The sequence below is a fragment of the Pundamilia nyererei genome, unplaced genomic scaffold, assembly GCF_000239375.1.
Source record: "Pundamilia nyererei isolate P.nyererei 1_Seehausen unplaced genomic scaffold, PunNye1.0 scaffold00217, whole genome shotgun sequence".
Lineage (NCBI taxonomy): Eukaryota > Metazoa > Chordata > Actinopteri > Cichliformes > Cichlidae > Pundamilia > Pundamilia nyererei.
Genome location: NW_005187618.1, coordinates 719,915 through 738,574, shown reverse-complemented (window position 1 = coordinate 738,574; position 18,660 = coordinate 719,915). Strand labels below are relative to the sequence as shown.

The 18,660-nt window shown below is 39.1% G+C and overlaps 1 protein-coding gene across 2 annotated transcripts in view; it reads right to left on the bottom strand.

The window, feature by feature from the left end:
- Positions 1-18,660, bottom strand: part of zmat4a (zinc finger, matrin-type 4a) — a 157,037-nt gene that overhangs the window by 56,810 nt on the left and 81,567 nt on the right. For both annotated transcript variants that reach the window (XM_005748241.2, XM_005748242.2), the window contains one exon: positions 5,823-5,979. In XM_005748241.2, the coding sequence (XP_005748298.1) occupies positions 5,823-5,979 (157 nt within the window). The remainder of the gene's footprint in view (positions 1-5,822; positions 5,980-18,660) is intronic.

Here is an 18,660-nt window from a genome sequence, read left to right as displayed (position 1 = left end):
AACACTACATCAGAATTTCTCAGCAGTCACAATATCTCTGAAGTACAACTACAACCAAACAGTCATGAAGTCCTCTGAAACTAAAGTCAAGGTATCTCTTTATTTCTTTGGATGTTTGGGCTATTAAAGTCTAAACAGATATAATTATGCCATTTTGAACTGTCTGGGTTTTTTTTGCATGGTGGTTAGAAGTATTGCCTCAACAGCAAGAAGGTTCAAATCCACCATCTGGTCTGACTCTGGTCTGCATGCTGGGATAGGCTCCACTCTCCCAATGACCCTGAAGTGAATAAGAGTATGGATGGATGTTTCCTGTTAAACCTGAATCATTCAAATTAAACCACCAAACTAAAATCATGTCTATCCCCAGTTTTTTACATCATTAATCAGCTGTCTGCAGTCAGTGTGTAATGTATATTAACAGCATAGTAGATGCTAGACATAGACATACATCTTCATCTCCACTGCATTACAACTGCTAATTTCGTTTTATTATACTGTTTAGTTAATGTTAGATGTAGGCTATTTAAGATTAGAAAACATCACAGTCTGAGATAAAATACACAATTTTTCAACAAAAAGCCCTTTGCTTTACATGAACTTCTTAATACAACTGGTAGATATTTCCTTAAATAAACACGGCTGTTCTCTGTTTATCACTAATCAGAGTAAATGAGAGATTAGAAGATAGACTGAGCTACCTGCTGGCGAGATATAAAGGAGTGAAAACAGCCAATAATGACCAACAAGATTAGATCCAAATCAGGATTAAATTTAAACCTTTAGGATCTGAACATTTAGGCACCATGCTATCGTGTAATGTTATCTGAAAAGTCTGTGCAGAACTTTGCTGAATGCTCTTTACCCAGCCCACAGAGTCATTCTGTGTTTGTCACTGGATCGTAGCTTTTAGTCCCATCTGTCTGCTCAACCTGTCCCCCACTAACCAGTCTTGCCAGTCTGCCCTTCAGTCACAGTGCCCTCTGGAACAGTTCAGCTAGTCTGCTCTGCCTTTGGACTTGCCTGACTTGTCTTGATAGGCTTTGTGCCTGAGGTCTTCTTCCCAGTTTTCCAGCCAGTAGCCTGTCCTAACTGTCCCCAGTTGTCTGATTTGCTTGGATTTTTGTGTCCTCATGCATTTTTAATCTTCTTCTGTTTTTTTTCCCTGGAAACTTTCCCTGGGACTTTTTTTGTTTTTATTTTCCTTTTTTGTTCAGCAACACTGTTTTTCTTCATCTGTGAGGCTTTGCTACCCCCTGTAAGTTTTCATTCAGACTTTTTGTTCTTTATTCAATCTGAGCTCTTAATGCATTTGGGTTCACACTATACTGCTTTAAACAGTTTTACAATAGCAGGAGGGAAATAACGTCCTCTATAAATATACCAGACATTTCCAAACAAAACATTTATATTTTTGTAAATGGATTTTAACCAAAAGTCTAATTATTTATTTAATCCCATTCTTTTCATTTAAGTGTCTAAGAAGATGTCAGAAATAACATACTGCATACATGTTACATGTTACAACCCATCAAGCACCACACGTTAGGTAGATTTTCTATTTGAAAAGTTAAATCTATAAAGGCTGTAGACAGCAGAGTGGATGATGATGATGTTGGTGAAGATCAAGACTTCTTGAGGCCTGATTTTATTAACATATTTAGAAAATCTTGCTTCACATATTGGCTTCTTTATGGCTGAATTCAGCATTATATCATATTACCCCAATGAAATATATATAAACAAATGTATAAGACACAAAAAGCTGACTTAACAGTTTGCCTAATAAAGAAATGAGCTTAACAAGTGGATTTTTTCAGTACCCTTGGGCGGTGAGTCAAAAAGTTCATTTCAGATACTGTTTCTTGCATTTCAGCACCATGGAGATGTGAACAGCAGTAAGGACGAGAGACAAAACACACTTCAGTGGTATTTACTGTAAACAGACAATACAATTAGATTGACTATATATGAACATAGGGAAATGCCATGTATGGACTCTGTGATCACAATCTGCATCCCAGCATCCTGAGAGGTGAAGTTCATGCCATCTTTCTTGATTTATTGCAGAACAAAAGTAAAGCACATCCTAAACACATCATATTTCCAGAAATCTGATGTTAATGTAACTTGTTATTTTTAAGTTATGCTTAAAAAGGCTTAGAACGCTGAGAAAAGTGTAATATAAATGACTTATGTGAGACAGAGTGAAAAGTTATTCTTTAGCAGTATAACTGTGAACTTGACAGGAAAACTGCACTGAGAATTTACAAAAACTCTGTTTGGCATCAAGCTTTTTTTTAGTGACTGCCTCAGATCCTTAATATTTGAACCAGCTAAGCATGAGCAGCAAGAGATCAATTTAGATCCCGAGAATAAAAAAGCACAGAGACCACATGTGGAAACTGGGCTGTCAATGCACCAGAGGGAAGTGCCACTATGCAGCAGCATTTGGTGATCACTACCACAGTTTCGAGAGCTTTAATATTTCGACCTCACTTAAATCATAATCTGTCCTGCTATTTTTTCAGTTCACAAACACAATACAAAGAAAACGCAACTTGCCGTTGGCCTGAAGTAAAACAGAGGACCTTTCCATTACTTTCAAGTGTAAATGCTGTTCTAGAACTGCTGCGGTGAAAGAAATTATTCAGGTTTTTCAGCCAGAAGGTTAAGTCAAACATGAACTCAAAGACAAGAGGTTTCTGTGACAATCTACGGATTCAATCCTCCCACTTTCGAAGGGGAAAAAGGCTGCAGTGCCTGAGGCAGCACTAATGCTGGATAAACTCAGGATGGTCCAACAATGTGAGGCTTCAGATAATACCACTATAAAAATGCACTGCCTTATCAGCCAGCTGAACGCATCCAACAAATGAAAAGAAATGTAGCAGTGAGGGCACAAAGTAAAACACAAAGCTCTGCAGTGCATATCAATGACCTGGTCAACTGGAGCACCAAAAAACCACAGGAAACAAACAAAGCTCAGTTACCCACATCCACGCTGCTCACTGTGGACTCAGGTGTTGGGCTTTAAAATGATCTAAAATTATGTTTGCTGTATTTCCTCTGTGACCTTTGCTCATTATTTTCGCAACTGCTAATATGTACGTGATTTCAAGGTAAGTAGCTCTCAGCAAATTACAACGGCAGCAGGCTTTGATCACCCTGAGGTAAAGAGCAGCTGGTGATTAACTCTAAATAACACGCACACAGACTCATGAAATAAGGAAACATGCAAACACACCAACTCGTGACCTGCTGTTGGCACGTAATTAGACCCTGGTAAAATTATACCAGGTAAAATACATATTATACTGATTATCAGATATAAGTCTGACATCTTTCCATCAGCTGATACAAGATCAGACCGTGATCCAATCCCATGGTGCATCCATTCATTCTCTTCCACTTATCCAATTCAGCGGGGGGGTTGGAGCCTATCTAAGCTGTCTTAGGGTGAGAGGCAGGGCGCACCCTGGACGGGTTGCCAGTCTGTCGCAGGGCAAACACATAGAGACAGACAACCATTCGCTTCACACATTCACACCTATGGGCAATTTAGAATCATCAATTTACCCAAACCTAACTGCATGTCTTTGGACTGTGGTACCTGGAGAGAACCCACGGAAAGAACATGCAAACTCCACACAGAAAGGCTGATCTGATGGTGGAATTGAAGGCAGGACCTTCTTGCTGTCAGGCAACATTACTAACCACAGACCATCATGTGTACCTTTTGTACCCTTTTCAGGTGGTACTCAACTGTATCTTTGTTGCTTTTGCTGAGGGGCAGATCAAGTGTAAAATGTCCACATAAAAAGTTCCATATTTTGTGATAATGTAATAATTTGAAATAAAGATTTAACAGGTACATATTCAGAGCAATGACAGCAAGACTGGATAAGCAGTTAAAACATTGATGTATGGATGTTGAAAGCAATTTTATTAAAATATAACACAAATCAATTGTTGGAATCTAATGTGGCTCATATGTGTGTATGTATGTATGTATGTATAGTGTATGTAAGTAAATACCGCTCCTGAGTTCCCCTTCTTGAGTTTTTTGGGAATGAGAATCAACACCTCCAAATGTGAGGCCATGGCCATCAGCCGGAAAAGGGTGGAGTGCCCACTCTGGGTCAGGAACGAGTTCCTGCCACAAGTGGAGGAGTTTAAGTACCTTGGGGTCATGTTCACAAGTGATGGGAGAAGGGAGCTGGAGATCGACAGATGGATTAGTGCAGCGGGTGCAGTGATGCGGACGCCGTACCGGTCTGTTGTGGGGAAGAGGGAGCTGAGTGTAAAAGCGAAGCTCTCAATTTACCGGTCGATCTACGTCCCTACCCTTACCTATGGCCACGAGCTGTGGGTAGTGACCGAAAGAACGAGATTGCGGATACAAGCGGCGGAAATGGGCTTCCTCTGAAGGGTGGCTGGCCTCTCCCTTAGAGATAGGGTGAGAAGTTCGGCCATTTGGGAGGGGCTCAGAGTAGAGCCGCTGCTGCTCCACATTGAAAGGTGGTTCTGGCATCTGACAAGGATGCCTCGTAGGCACCTCCTCGGTGAGGTGTTCCGGGAATGTCCCACAGGGAGGAGGTCCCAGGGCAGACCCAGGACACGCTGGAGAGCTTATATCTCTCGGCTGGCCTGGGAACGCCATGGTGTCCCCACGGACAAGCTGGAGGAGGTGGCTGGGGAGAGGGAGGTCTGGGCTTTTCTGCTTGGGCTGCTGCCCCCGCGACCTGGCCCCAGATAAGCGGAAGACAATAGATGGATGGATGGAGTTTTTTGCATATTAGTCATATTTAAATGCTTCAGATTATCAAACAAATTTTAAGATGAGACAAAGATAACCTGAGTAAATACAAAGTACAATGATGTTTTTAATTGATGAATTCATTTATTAAGGGAAAAAGATATTCAAACCTAATATCTCGTCATAACATCCTTAGCATTTGATGATCTAAAATATTTAACTGTGACAAATATGCAAAAAAGTAAGAAATCAGGAATCAAGTGTTCTAAACAAAGACCATTTTCTTTAATTCTGAGTTGCTTCCATGACATAACACAGTTTCATAAGTCTTATGATTTATTTGTCATGAAGTCTCTGTAGATAAAGTATTGTGTACTTCAAAACTCAGCACAAAGGTAGGCAGAAAAACAACATAAAATTATATATATAATTATAATTATATAAATATAATTATAATTTATTCCTCATCTCCATGAGTATGCTACAGGAGTAGCCCAGGGGTAGGGAACTGCAGGCCTCGAGAGCCGGTGTCCCACAGGTTTTAGATGTCACCCTGGGTCAACACACCTGAATCAAATGATTATTTCATTACCAGGCCTCTGGAGAACTTCAAAACATGTTGAGGAGCTAATTTAGCCATTTAAATCAGCTGTGTTGGATCAAGGACACATCTAAAACCTTCAGGACACCGGCTCTCGAGGCCTGGATTTCCCTACCCCTGGTCTAGCCTATGGGCTCCCGCAGTATATACTGACCATACAGCACCCCTTTTTTATTTGTGACATTTTGGATCACTGATCTAAGAGTCTGTCCTATTGCATTGCTCCTAAGCTCAGATACAGTAGGTATGGAAATATAGGGAGAACAGAAAACCCGATCTGTCATATATTTAATTTCACATATACATCTACGAGACTGCCAACACATATCTTGATGGTAGCCTTAAGTACTATAACTTGTCTCTCATTCCTTAATTATTTTCTTCTCAATTATAAATCCCCTTTGAACACATGTAGCTCTTCCATCATTGATAGCCATGATGAATTTTTAACAGGGGATATACCTTTGGTTGTGATGGCAGGCTGCTCTCCCAGTAGTAGTTTTAGCCTCTTTGCGTGGATTTTACCCTGGTAGTGTGACTGTGCCACAACCGCTGAGGTGAAGGACATGTTACACAGTGTGCAGCATTTATTCTTGTCCACATCGCCGTCGTCACTGCCCTAGAAAAGAAAAATGCATGATTGAGAACCACATTTATTTATTTTTGAGAACTTTAAAAATAGGGTTCAAACATGTAATATGCATAACAAAGTAAGAATAGCATATCATTTTAGCACTTTAACACTGAATGGCTTTACTTTGGCTGACTCAACTTAGAAGATAATTCTAACATTTCCTGTCTGAAGGATAGGATCCTGGCAGAATGCAAATAGAGTCAACTCTATCCAATACAGGACCCAAAAAGCAGACAACTGAAGCCTGATAGATTAAGTGAAAAAAAAAAAAAGCAAACCTAAAGAAGAAGCAGTAAACAAAAGGTCAAAAAAAGTACAAATAACAACCAAGTCTAAGAACCATAAAGACCAGGTCAAGCAACTAGTAACAGAAGATTTCAGTTCGGTTGGGGGTCTGAGAAACTAAGAGATTGGGTGTAGGGCTGGGCCATATTATACCGTTCACAGTAATACCGGTACAATGTTAGGCAACGATAAGAAAATAAAATATCGCGATAGAAGATGGGTAAAACGCGCATGTGTAGTGCCTTTGTTTTCATACGCACATGGCCAAAAAAAGCATGGCGGCAACGGAGAATGAGAAGGGAGAAAGCAGATCGTTGAGTGAAGCGAATGAACCAGAATTAGTTTGTAAAAATTTTGCCACTTCAGTGATGTGGAACTGGTTTGGTGTTTGTCCGTCAGATACAAAACAAAGCAGTTTTTTGTAGAACATGCAAGCGGGCCGTAGTTATTGCCGTATTTGTGGGACTAAGGCGCTCGTAAATCTGGGAGTAATCTGGGTCCTAAACTCCGTCCCTTCAGGTCCCAAAGTCAAACAAACCCTGCAGCATCACTGAGAGTTAAAATGTCTAAATTCTTTCATCTTTAATAAAACGATCAGCATTGCTGCTTTACCAGGTGTAACTATGAAGTTTAACATCCAGGCATCCATGAAAACAGAATTTATTACACTTAACGGAGTTAGAAGCTAGCAGGAAGTTAGCGGAAGTTAGCTCGCTAGTTTCACTAGTTACCTGAGCATGATATAGCATGTTCTGACTGAGAGATTTCTGAAAAATTCAAACGTACAGCTCTGCTATCACTTCCAACATACAGTAAATGAAGACAGGAAACTAAACAGCAGTAATGTTTGTAAAGTTACTGAAGTTGGGCTAGCTGACTTATAATGATGTGCTACGTGATCGCTAGTGACACAGCTATGTTAGCATAACATAAATGGTGAATCTGGAGGAATCAACGCTAACATTTTTCCACTCGATAAAAGTTAACGTGAGGGTTCCTGATGGTTAGAGACAAATGCAATTGGACGGCAGGATGCTGTAAACGGACCAAACTTCAGTCAGGAGAACAACTGAGACAATCCATCCACAATACGAGGTTAGTCAATAATATACTGCAACAACACAGGAATAGAGCAGCTGTAACAGAATACAGCATTAATGAATCAATGGTACAGAAGTGGAAGAAGCAAGAAGTATGAGTTGAATAAAGTTTGATTTATCTGACTGCTTTGTTTAGCTTAATGTGCCTTATAATCCCGTGCACCTTATGGTCTGAAAAATACGTATTTGACTTTTTTATTTGGCACACTGCAGTTTAATGTTGCAAAGCACCTCTTTTTAACTTCAGTGGATATTATACATGGTTATGCTCAGGATATGTCAGCCCATTTCTACTGGAAATGCCTTTTGGTTAAACTTTCAGCAAGGAATTTGCATTTGCACAGTTAAATTTTTATATAGCTTTAATACACATAAACAGCTGCTTGTTTAAGTGAAAATACATGAATGGGTTTTTTTGCGCTAGTACAGTTGTGGAGTTGTATTTTGTCTCGCGTCAATTATATCGTCAGTTATATCGTCAGTTATATCGTCAGTTATATCGTTATCGCAAATTGTCAAATATATATCGTGATAAATATTTTTGGCCATATCGCCCTGCTCTAACTGGGTGAATTCAGAAAAGGCTGCAAATGTCTTCAAACTTCATCAGTTTTCAGCCATTAACAGAAATGTTCAGACGCTTGGGACCTGATAGAACTGTCTTTTCTGTCAATGTATCAAACAGGCAGATTAAATGACCTGGACCTTTCAAAGTCAGTTCTGTTCAGTGTTAATTCAGACATTGGCAGGCTGAGCAAACAAAAACCAAATTATTATTCATAAGACAAAGGTTATACTACCATCTTACAACGAGAGAGTGAAAGCCTTTGTTGACTATGAGAGAAAATGCACATGCCTTTCAAATAAGGCCAAAGGATATAAAAAAGACAAAACAACAATAGGCAGATCAACCTGCCAGCCAGAGGAAATGATAGACAGGATCTAATAGATCTTGCATTACATCTCTGGATTCGAGGTCTGAACTCCACCCATCAACTTCCAGGAACAACAAGAAAAGCGTAGCCAACAGAGCACGTCAAGATAAGGCCAACTCAAGGCCGTCACACTCCATCTTTACAAACTGCACCAAAAACCCATTATCATCAAAAAATGTAGAACGATCTTAGCAGTATTGTTCACCAAGGTTGTGCTACTTTTTTTTTTTACAGAGAAGTGAGGAAGAAGAAGAAGATAGTGTGTTGCCAGTCAGGCCATGTCACCGAAAGGCTGATATTCATACAGGAGGAAGAGGAGAGAAGAGGGTGAACTTCATGACCTCTCTCAAATGTCTGCTCCGGTGCATGGTGCACTCTACCAGACGCAATGCGTGAACAATGAGTCTGAGTGTGTGTGTGTGTCTTTTCAGTTCAACTGTCTCAGTCTGAGATGAAGCGAGATAATGAGCTCACTCACCTTCATGATAAATTTACTTCCAAGAGTTCAGTTAGGTAGAGAAGAAAAGCGTTTGGATTGCGACTGGTGGTTCAAGTTTTAGTCTGGAGCATATATGGTAATATTTAAACTAAAATCTGAATTTCAGGGAATGTAAAAGGAATGTCTAATAACAGAAAATAATACAATATCAGCAACCCTCTCATTTTTTCAGGGTAAATTTATTGCTAAAATTAACCAGTCACCAATTTTTGAGTTTGCCACATTCAATACAATAAGTGTCTTGTTAAAAAAATACTTCAAGTCCCATTGTTTTCTGGTGAAAGATACAGAGAGACCATTATATTCAGCCAGCTGTTGGTGTCCAAAATGCAAATAAAGAGCATGATGCTTCACAAATGCAAGGTAGTGTAAAACTGCTGACAGCACACAGCTAACCTCGCTCATGGAGACATATTAAAGTATACAGTACGAAACTGCACACATCCATTTTTCCATTTTCTTCCATTTATTCAATTTAGCATCCCAGGAAGTGTTGGTGTCTATTGTGACATTGTAAGGTTACTGTGGTCCTATGTAAGGTCCTATTGTGACATTTCATACTGTTCTCACCCTGTGGCGGGTGAGAACAGTATGAAATTATTATACATTTTCTAATTTATATCTTGAAACCATCTCACGTACAAAAACAAAATGTGTAGTCTTTCTTGGAAAGTATAAGGCCTCAATCCCTATTAATGCTATCAAACAATGAGTGCTCTGCTACCAGTTGAGGGAAAATGCATAACAGACACACCAGTCTACAGTGTACATTTCACACGTTGCCTCTCCAAAGCATGACATGTACACACATGCAGAAGTTGCAGTAATCTGCAGTAACAGCAGAGGAAGATATTTTATTTCAAGAAAATGTGAAGCATTTAAACAGACATTATTAACATTTTACATGCAAATAAAAATAATGTCTAGCTTAATCATTTCTGGCAATTACCAACTACCAACTTGTTCTCTTGCAGTAGTATAATGGTGTGTGCATTTCACGCTTTGGAGAGGCAGTGTGAAATGAACATGGTGGAGCGACATGTCTGTTACACTCTTTGCTGTGATATCGGGTTGTAATATCGACTACTGAATTAAAAGACTGTATACAAATGAATCTGAATGTCTTTGGCGATGCCATAACAATGAAAAACAGATTTTGTGTTTACTGTTACTTCTGTATTTAGTTAAAGAGCTCTGCAAACCTGAAAAAAATGGCAGATGCACTTAGCTTAGAATTAACGTTAGTTATATTCAAGTAAAATAAAATCAATGCCTTACCTCATTTGATATGTTAGAGTGGTCTATTCTGCTATTGGCATACTTTTTTATTTTCTTTTAAAAAATAATTTGGATAATAGGCAACCTCATTCCCAATGCAAAGTTATAATATAAGGCATGTACACAAACTTTGTACTCATTAAGAATGTTGGATATGAGTCAGGATACAACAGATGCCATTTGTTCTGTCTTTGCTTTAGAGCCGTTAAACAGTATTTCCTTGTTGCTCTCAAAGGAACCAGTAGGCTATTTCAGCAGTATTCAATTACCTTCAGCACCACTCAATCAATTTCAATCAGCCAGCCGAAGGACTCTTGTATTCACTGCATTAGCCGGTTGTATACAGAGAAATGTCTTTTCTGTCTAGACAAAGGCACGGTGCATAAATGGAATGGGCTGTAATCATTAACAGACGGTAGGCAGAAAAAGTTTTTTACATTTGTCAATAACTATTCAAAAGTATTTGAATACATTATTGAATTTAGTTTTTGAAAAAATAAATAAATGTAAGGTATGTTCAGACGAGGCTTTCTACACAAATACTATATGTACACTTGATTGTGTATTTAATTTCACAACTCTTTATTCTTTTCATGGGAAGAATTCTAACTTTAACTTTGTGTACTCAAACGTTTCCAGTTAAAAGTTATAATGAGTTGCTAGGTTCATTCAGAAATTTAAATATGAGCACGACACAGGACAGGTAAAGAGTGACTGAACCAACTCAAAATCAGAAATCTGAAGATTATTTTTCAGCCTGTTATCAAGCTACTCTTTATTTTGTCTTTGCTTGTTAAAACTCCTGAAAGTACATTTCCGTCACATTTCAAGTTGACAATGTGAGATGTTTAGTTAAATATTTAAAAATGATGCTGGGTCATTCCATGAAAAATTAGTGAGTCCATCTGACCTCGTCAAACTTTCCTGATTTTATTTATACAACTTTAGTACATTTAAGGTTGTGTAAAATTTTACTGTCATACTATGATTTCTGAGTTTATGGCCCCTCAATTGCACAGAGTTGGGTTGAAATCTGTCACTATTCATTGTGTGTGTTTTATTTATTTCTTCTTAATAGCAATTTTGCCCCAATTTAGCCCCTCGTGGCCTAAATTCAATAGCTAGCCACATGACATGTTCAGGGCAATCTGAAAATCTGTAGCGAAGTCAGTTTTCCTATCCAGTCAGAGTATTATAGTCTAGAGCCAAAATCTTTTTTTAATTGACTGAAATAAAGTTTCTAATATTATTTTATTATTACCTTAATGTAGCACAAGGTTTAGTTTACCTGTTCTTCTAGGAGCTACTTTTGCTTTCTTACTCTGAGTACATTTCACAGCTGTTTTTTTTTTCACTTTTACTTAAGCAAAGAAGTTTAATAAACTTTCCCTGCAGTATTTTTTAACAGTATATACGTACTACTTCAGTACACAACATCTGTACGATTGCCACCCCTGCCCGAATGCTCCAAACAAAAACAAAATATTTTATTCACAATAGAACACAGAAAACATATCCAGTGTTTACACTGACAAAATGTAAATTTTTTACAAAAATATTAACTCATTGGATTTGATGGCAGCAGAATGCCTCAAAAAATTGGGACAGGGAAGTGTTTACAACTGTGTAGCATCCTGTGTTGTTTTAATAGTACATAAATATTTGGGAACTGATGAGGCCACCTGCTCAACTTTTCGGAAATGAATGTCATCCCATTCTTGTTATAAGACATCACAGGGCTGATAACCATTCACATTGGCAGTACTTTAGAACTACCAATTAAGCTAAACCAACAACTTGATTGTTTTGGGGAGGAACATGGAAACGCCACACAGAAAGGTCCAGACAGATGGTGGATTGAACCCAGGACCTTCTTGCTGGGAGCTATCAGAACTAATCACTGTGCTGCCCAAAATTCAAGCATAGTGTTTACCAGATTAGTAATCTCTGCTCACCTTTACTTTTTTTTTTTTTTTTTTTGCCTGTCCCATTTGGTTCTTTAGCCGTCAGAATTGTTGTCTGAAGACCAACAAGGATACCCAATGGATTTATTTTGCCAAATGGATCATCGTGGCATTGCCGTATTGGTCCATTTGATCGACCTTTGTTTTTATTATTTATTTTATTTTATTTTTAGTTGTTACAGACGGGACAGACATGAGTGAGGGATAGGAAAGGGAGAAAGAAAGAGGAAGGAAAAGAAAAACAGAAGGGGAGAGGGACAGTGAGAAAGGGGGAAAAAATAAAATAAATAAAAAGAAAATCTCCTGGATCACCTGTTGAGAGAGAAAGAATAGAAAACAAGCAAAAAAAATCCAACGCAACATACTAAACACAACACCATCGCATTAATCTAGCTAAGTGTAAACAGCAGTAAATACTAAATATTCAATGTTGTTGTGCAGCAAGCAGGACAGACAGCGCACAATGTGCTTTGAAGTAGCAGCCAAGAAAGGTGTAGTTTATGTCTACGAACAGTGAACAAGCGTGTGCACACCTGTGTGGATCAGCGCGCTTGTATTCAAATGGTTTCCACATGTAATGGTCTGCAAGAGGATGTAGAGAGCCATAGCCCTGTCCCCCAGGACATGAAGCAGGCATGGAGGAGATCCGGGCCCCAGACATCCAGAGGCCCCAGAGTGCGAGAGCCCAAGGAGGACCACCAGAGGGGCATCCATGCCACCCTCATGGGAAGGGCTGAGGCTCATCTTTACTTCTGAGAACCTTTATAAGATGCTCTTTTTACACTGACCCACCACCAGCCTTATTGGATCTGGGCTGCTTTCTTCATAGCACCACTTAATATCCAGCGTTTTGTTGCCCCATTCCAACTTTTGCTCTGCTGTCACCAAATTCAAAATTATATCTTTTTTTCATGATTTGACTTGTTTTCTGTTTTGTTTTCTGTTGGACATCGCCTCCAAGTCTAATAGTCAACAATCTTTCATTGACATTTACAACTCCTCTTTCATAAAATTCGGACTTGGACTCACATGTTTGCAAATTGTAAGCATTGTAAAGTCACTGCTCTGGTCTACTTCACAAAGTGAAGCAGCCAAGCCACTGACCAACCGAAATCCCACAAAGTAGACACTGAGCATAAATTACAGATATACAGTATGCTATGAAAATGCACAGCTACAAAGCAACACTGTCTGAGTTACTCACCAAGGATGACATACGACTCATAATTATACTCCAGTGTTCCAAAGTGTTTGATCAGTTTGGAAGCATTTGCATACAATCTGTTGAGTCTGTAACATTACATTAACATACATGTGATATTTTGAATTTGACATTCTTTATCAGAAAAAAAACATCAACTGGTTTCCACACCATTAGATACGCAGAAATATCAGTTGAAGGTCATAACTTTTCAACAACACTCACCACCCACATTAACATTAAGCTTGTGTCAACATGACTGTGCAAATTGATTCACACAACACTCACATTAATAAGGCTAGTAATGAAGCTAATTAATTGCTTAATGATGAAAACAGATATGCAACAGCAGCTTCTGCACAGACTGTTAAAATCACCTCATGCACTCATTTTAAAAGAGTTGAGTTCCACATCATCGTGCCCTGGTTTTTTTTTGTTGTTTTTATGAAGAAAGAGAGGTGTGTGGCTCAGACACAAAAGCTTCGCCTGAGAGGAAACTAATGTCATTGAGTGGGAGGTTCTGAATTGCAGTAGACAAACATACAGCGATCTAAATAAGCTGAGGGCAGAACGTTAAAACAGCTCAGGAGAAGAAGGTGCCACCGGTTAATTTGGGTTTGTGATTGTGCCATATTTGAAATGGCTGATGCATAAAACACAAACGGATGTGCTGAATAGGGTAGGAAGAATAACAAGAAAGCACGCCTTATACCTAAACGGATCTTTAATGTTAAAGATGTAAGTTTGTCTTCTACTGGGTATGGGCACTTAGGAAATGTGATATGCTGATTATGCAAAAACAAAAGAAGGAAAAAAATGGTGTAAAAAGTACTGAAAAAAAGTTTTTTTATGACCCTTAAATCAGGAAAAGCAGAATCCAATGCATCTGTCAAGTTAAGCCAATCTCATGCACAATCCCATTTATGCTGAGCCACCTAAAGACATTTCACCACCATAGTCTTATCCAACAATTACACAACATTGAGGTTACAGAAAGGGCAAGTATCGAAGACTTGTGACCCTTGGAGTCTTATGGTTAAAGACTAATATCGATTCCAGACTGCATGACTGCTCGTACACATTCACAAGTGATCAAGCAAAGATATCTAAGTGGAAGTGAGTACAGAGTGTAAAAATATAATTGAAAGCACATTTTGAATTTAATAAATCATGCTCTTTGTTTTTTTTTTAACTCTCTTAAATGCTTTGATCGAACACCCCACCTTCTTAACAGTGGATGGTCTTTTAATGTATCTGACAAATTGCAAATAAAACCACTGAGTAAACACCTCAATCTGTATTTCCCTTTAACTCTAGATAGAGTTTTAGCTTCCTATATCTTCTAATTTTGGTTTTAGAGCTCAATAATTCCACTGCCATCGATACTATTCTCTGTACACTGCTATTTTTAGAGGAAAACCTACTGTATGCCACTTAAACACTACCTCACTAACAGTGGCTCACTGAGTCATGAGATTGTTTTACTCTCCAAATTTACAGGGCGATAGAGGAAAGTCCAGTCAAAATAAGCCTGGCTGAAAGAAAGCAATTGCAGCTTTTTAGAGAACTGCTCGGCCAAATCATATCCTATGAAACACTGCACCTGGTGGAGAATAAACACTGCCACAAATAGTTTGTGGCCTCGGCATACTCAAAGTGCCACTTTGTCTTTATAAGGACAGGTTGTGATGTCATAATGTTGCTGCACAAAGCATAGCGTACAGCCAGTTGTGGGAAGGTGTAGAATCATTTGGAAAAGGAATGTTGTATCTACTGCAGGTGGATACAATCTAAGCAAAGCTGACTTTATTGTCATTATTGTCACAGCCACAAATGATGTCACAACTGCATCAGAAATTGATGTGCGTGGTCGAACAGACTAAGAAAAGACTTACCAACAGTGAATTGTGTTGCTTTTTAGGCACGATACATAAGTGCACAAAGTAGAAACTTTGTATAGAAGTTTTACATTTTGAAATTAATCTGTAAATACATACAATTTTTGAAAGGGATTTCTAAAACATTTGCAAGTAGAAACATCTGAAACATCAGAAATTATGTTAAAAAAGTCTAAACTGGGCTGCATTTCTGATTTGACATGTAGTCATTGGGACAATTAGATTTCTAAACCAGGTCTAAGGTATTGTTACTGTAGATAAACCTCTACAATATGAGACACAAACCACAGTAACCATTCCCTGTCTGCAAGCATTTAGAGAGAGTGGGGAGGACGAACTCCCTACTGCCAGCAGCTGGGGGTGAGGAGAAAGAGAAGAGAGAAAAAATGAGAACAGAGACACAAAAAATAAATAAACAGATTTCAGGAGAGAGCAGACAGAGGTTACTGACATGCTGTAATGGCACATAAAAACATCAAGAGAGAAATAAGAGAGTGGAGAAGAAATTCTCAATACATCATCAGAAGTTCCTCGTAAATATCCCCATGTTGGAGTTCTTGCTGTCGCTGTGTGTCCGCAGACTTTCCACTGGCTGTTTGTTCTGTATAAATCACTGCTCTCATTGGTGTGTCTGTATGTGTAAAAACCACAACCAGTACAGTCTACATGCTCACAATATTTGACTTTTTTCAATGAATGAGTCAATGCGACTGCTTTTGATGTTCCTCTTGTAATGGTCTGTTATTCATAAGGTCATGTGTTCACCTGTCAGTACTGAATGTCGGTTGCATTTGTTTACTTCTTATATTATACGTGTTTTATGTGTTTTCATTTCTGCTGCCTCCTTGGCCAGAGTTGCATTTTTTTTCTCAGTGAGACATTCAACTAGATAAATGAAGGATATATTAAAAAGGCCAATCTCAGACCTTCTGGTCAGGTAGGACCTGCTTTTCTATCGATTTTTTTGAATGCGTCAGTGGCTTCATACCTAACCTCTGAGTACATGAACATGGGCTTCTGTTTTTACTGAAATACTATTTGTGGTGAGCTCTAATGTAGCATAGATCACAACTGCGCGTGTGTGAGGGGATAAGACAAAAACACAGCTCTTCCTCCCACAGTGTGTGATAACACAGAAACACTGCTGCACTCTGAGTCATTCTGACACACACACACACACACACACACACACACACACACACACACACACACACACACATGCACACAGCCCCTCCTTCCGCCCTTGGTGTTGTCCTTCACTAACTCAGCACACACATGTACATTGGCACACACACACACAGAACCTTCCCTCAGCTACCAAGGTAGCAGCAGCAGAGCCACTACTGCACTTAATACACAGTATTTTATAGACATAATGAGCAAATATATTCAAGAAGAAGCAAAAATGCACCACCGGATGAGATGCCTCTCCCAAACAGGAAAGATCCATAATTTCATGGTTAATTAAAACTGGATAAACGAGGAGCTAATTGTAGGGAAATGTAATTAATGAAGCAGTAGGTAGGTGTATGTTGCAGGCTCCCAATCACAGTGGAGACCTGGCTGAGAAACTGTTGTTTCAGGTATGAAGTAGTAATGGTGATGTGACATAAACTTGGGGAGTGTGGATAAGGTCAACGACATAGTTTAAAATATCTCCTTTTTTTGTATTTCTTTTCTTAAAAAATATAATAAAATTAGCCACCTGAAACCTGACGAATGCCATATTTCAGCAGCCATGTAGAGTGAAAATCTTTCTGTGCATGTGTGTGTGTGTGTGTAAAATCTTAACTCAACAGTGAGAAATAATTGGAGTTCTGCATTGGCAGAATAGAGGGCTGTGCTGCACTCCTCTGAATATGTAACTGATGGGGCCAGGAGGAGAGATAGAGGGAGGAAGGGATGGGGCTGCCTCATTCCTATTCATGTAAGGCATAATAAAATAATCTTTTTGATTTGCAAGCAGTAAATCCTCTCTCCGCTGTCAGTGCTGTGCTGCACATTTTCATCTTGGTTTAGGGGAAGCACTGCCCCTGTCTTGTCTTGGAGCACTGGACTTGTGTTGTTTACTACTGTCGCTATATCACAAATGCCAAGGCTGCAACACGCTCAGCCTCACAGAGACTCTGTCTCAGATGCATGGAGTCAACAAGCTGCACCGATCCTTGAGGCGATAGCCTTGAGCTCTGGGAAACCTGGACTGGATTGGCATGATTCTGGTGCGGATAAACACCGTATAATGCCTGAGCTAAATCTGGAGGTCAGGGAACACTCACTGTTCATGTGCATCTCCCCTAAGGCGCGCACAGAAGAAATAGGGCAGCCAAGTACAAGGGTATCCCAGCTAAAAAAAAAAAAAGGATTAAAAAAAGGAATTGCTCCCAACATAGCTGTGGACAATGCAGTCTATTGCTGCCAAGCGGAGCATACAGGGGAGCACTAAGCTGGGCTGACACAGTAGTCTCTGCTGCACATGATAAAATGACCTTCACATTAAACAGCAGGCAGGGCCAGCAGGAGCTGAGAATAAACCCTGACTGGTCTTCACTGGACGATGCATCACGAGGCAGCAACGAGAATTCGAGTTTTGGGGCCTCACTTTTTACTGCAAGAGCATATTGTGCACGTCGGCACAATATGGTTTTTTGTGTGAACAAGATCAACATCTCTAAATATAGAATTGAATTTGTGAGCATCATTTGCACTGATAATTATCACAAACGAGGCTGCGGCTGGGTCTTAAATTAACCAGTCTATTCTGCATATAGTAGCGTTTTTCTTAATTTAGTTATGCAAAATTATGATTAATGATTAAAAGTGCCTTCAAAAATGTCCCCAATCCACTAACAGTACACATGAGAAGATGACATGAAAAAGTCTGGTTTGCTCTCTTTAAATTTTACTCACATATTATGATTTTGCAAAGCCTCTGGATCTTACTAGGTCACTGTTTGCTAAACTACAACTAGATTCCTTTTGAGGTTATTTCCCTTCCAGTGGAGAACAGCAGAACAGAAACAGCAGGATCATTTGGCCACTGCTTTCTTTGTGTGTGCAATGGTGTGTTAGAAACAAAACTGCCAAAAAGAAAAAGAACAGACAGCTCCTTTAGAACGTGTACCTATTGTTTTTGACAATAACCTCGTATTTGAACCTCCCATGAAAAAACATGCTATAAAATGAAACATGTTTGATTTGGTCGAAATCAGAAACAAACTGGCTCCCAAGCTGTGTTTTTTAAAAAAAAGAAATTTATGAGAAACACATGCAGAATGGCACTTTTATACACAATCCCTTACAAAAACAGGCATAAACTTAAACTTAAACAACTTGACGATATGATTATTAAAAAACACGAATGAGTGCCAGTCCCTGTGTAGCAGCTGTTATGTTGCTATTTTGTCACAGGCTGAAGACCGAAAGCCGCGGCAGGAGTCAAGATCTGCAGTTAGTGTATCTGAGAGTAACAAAGTTACTCACACACACGCACACGCACACACACACAC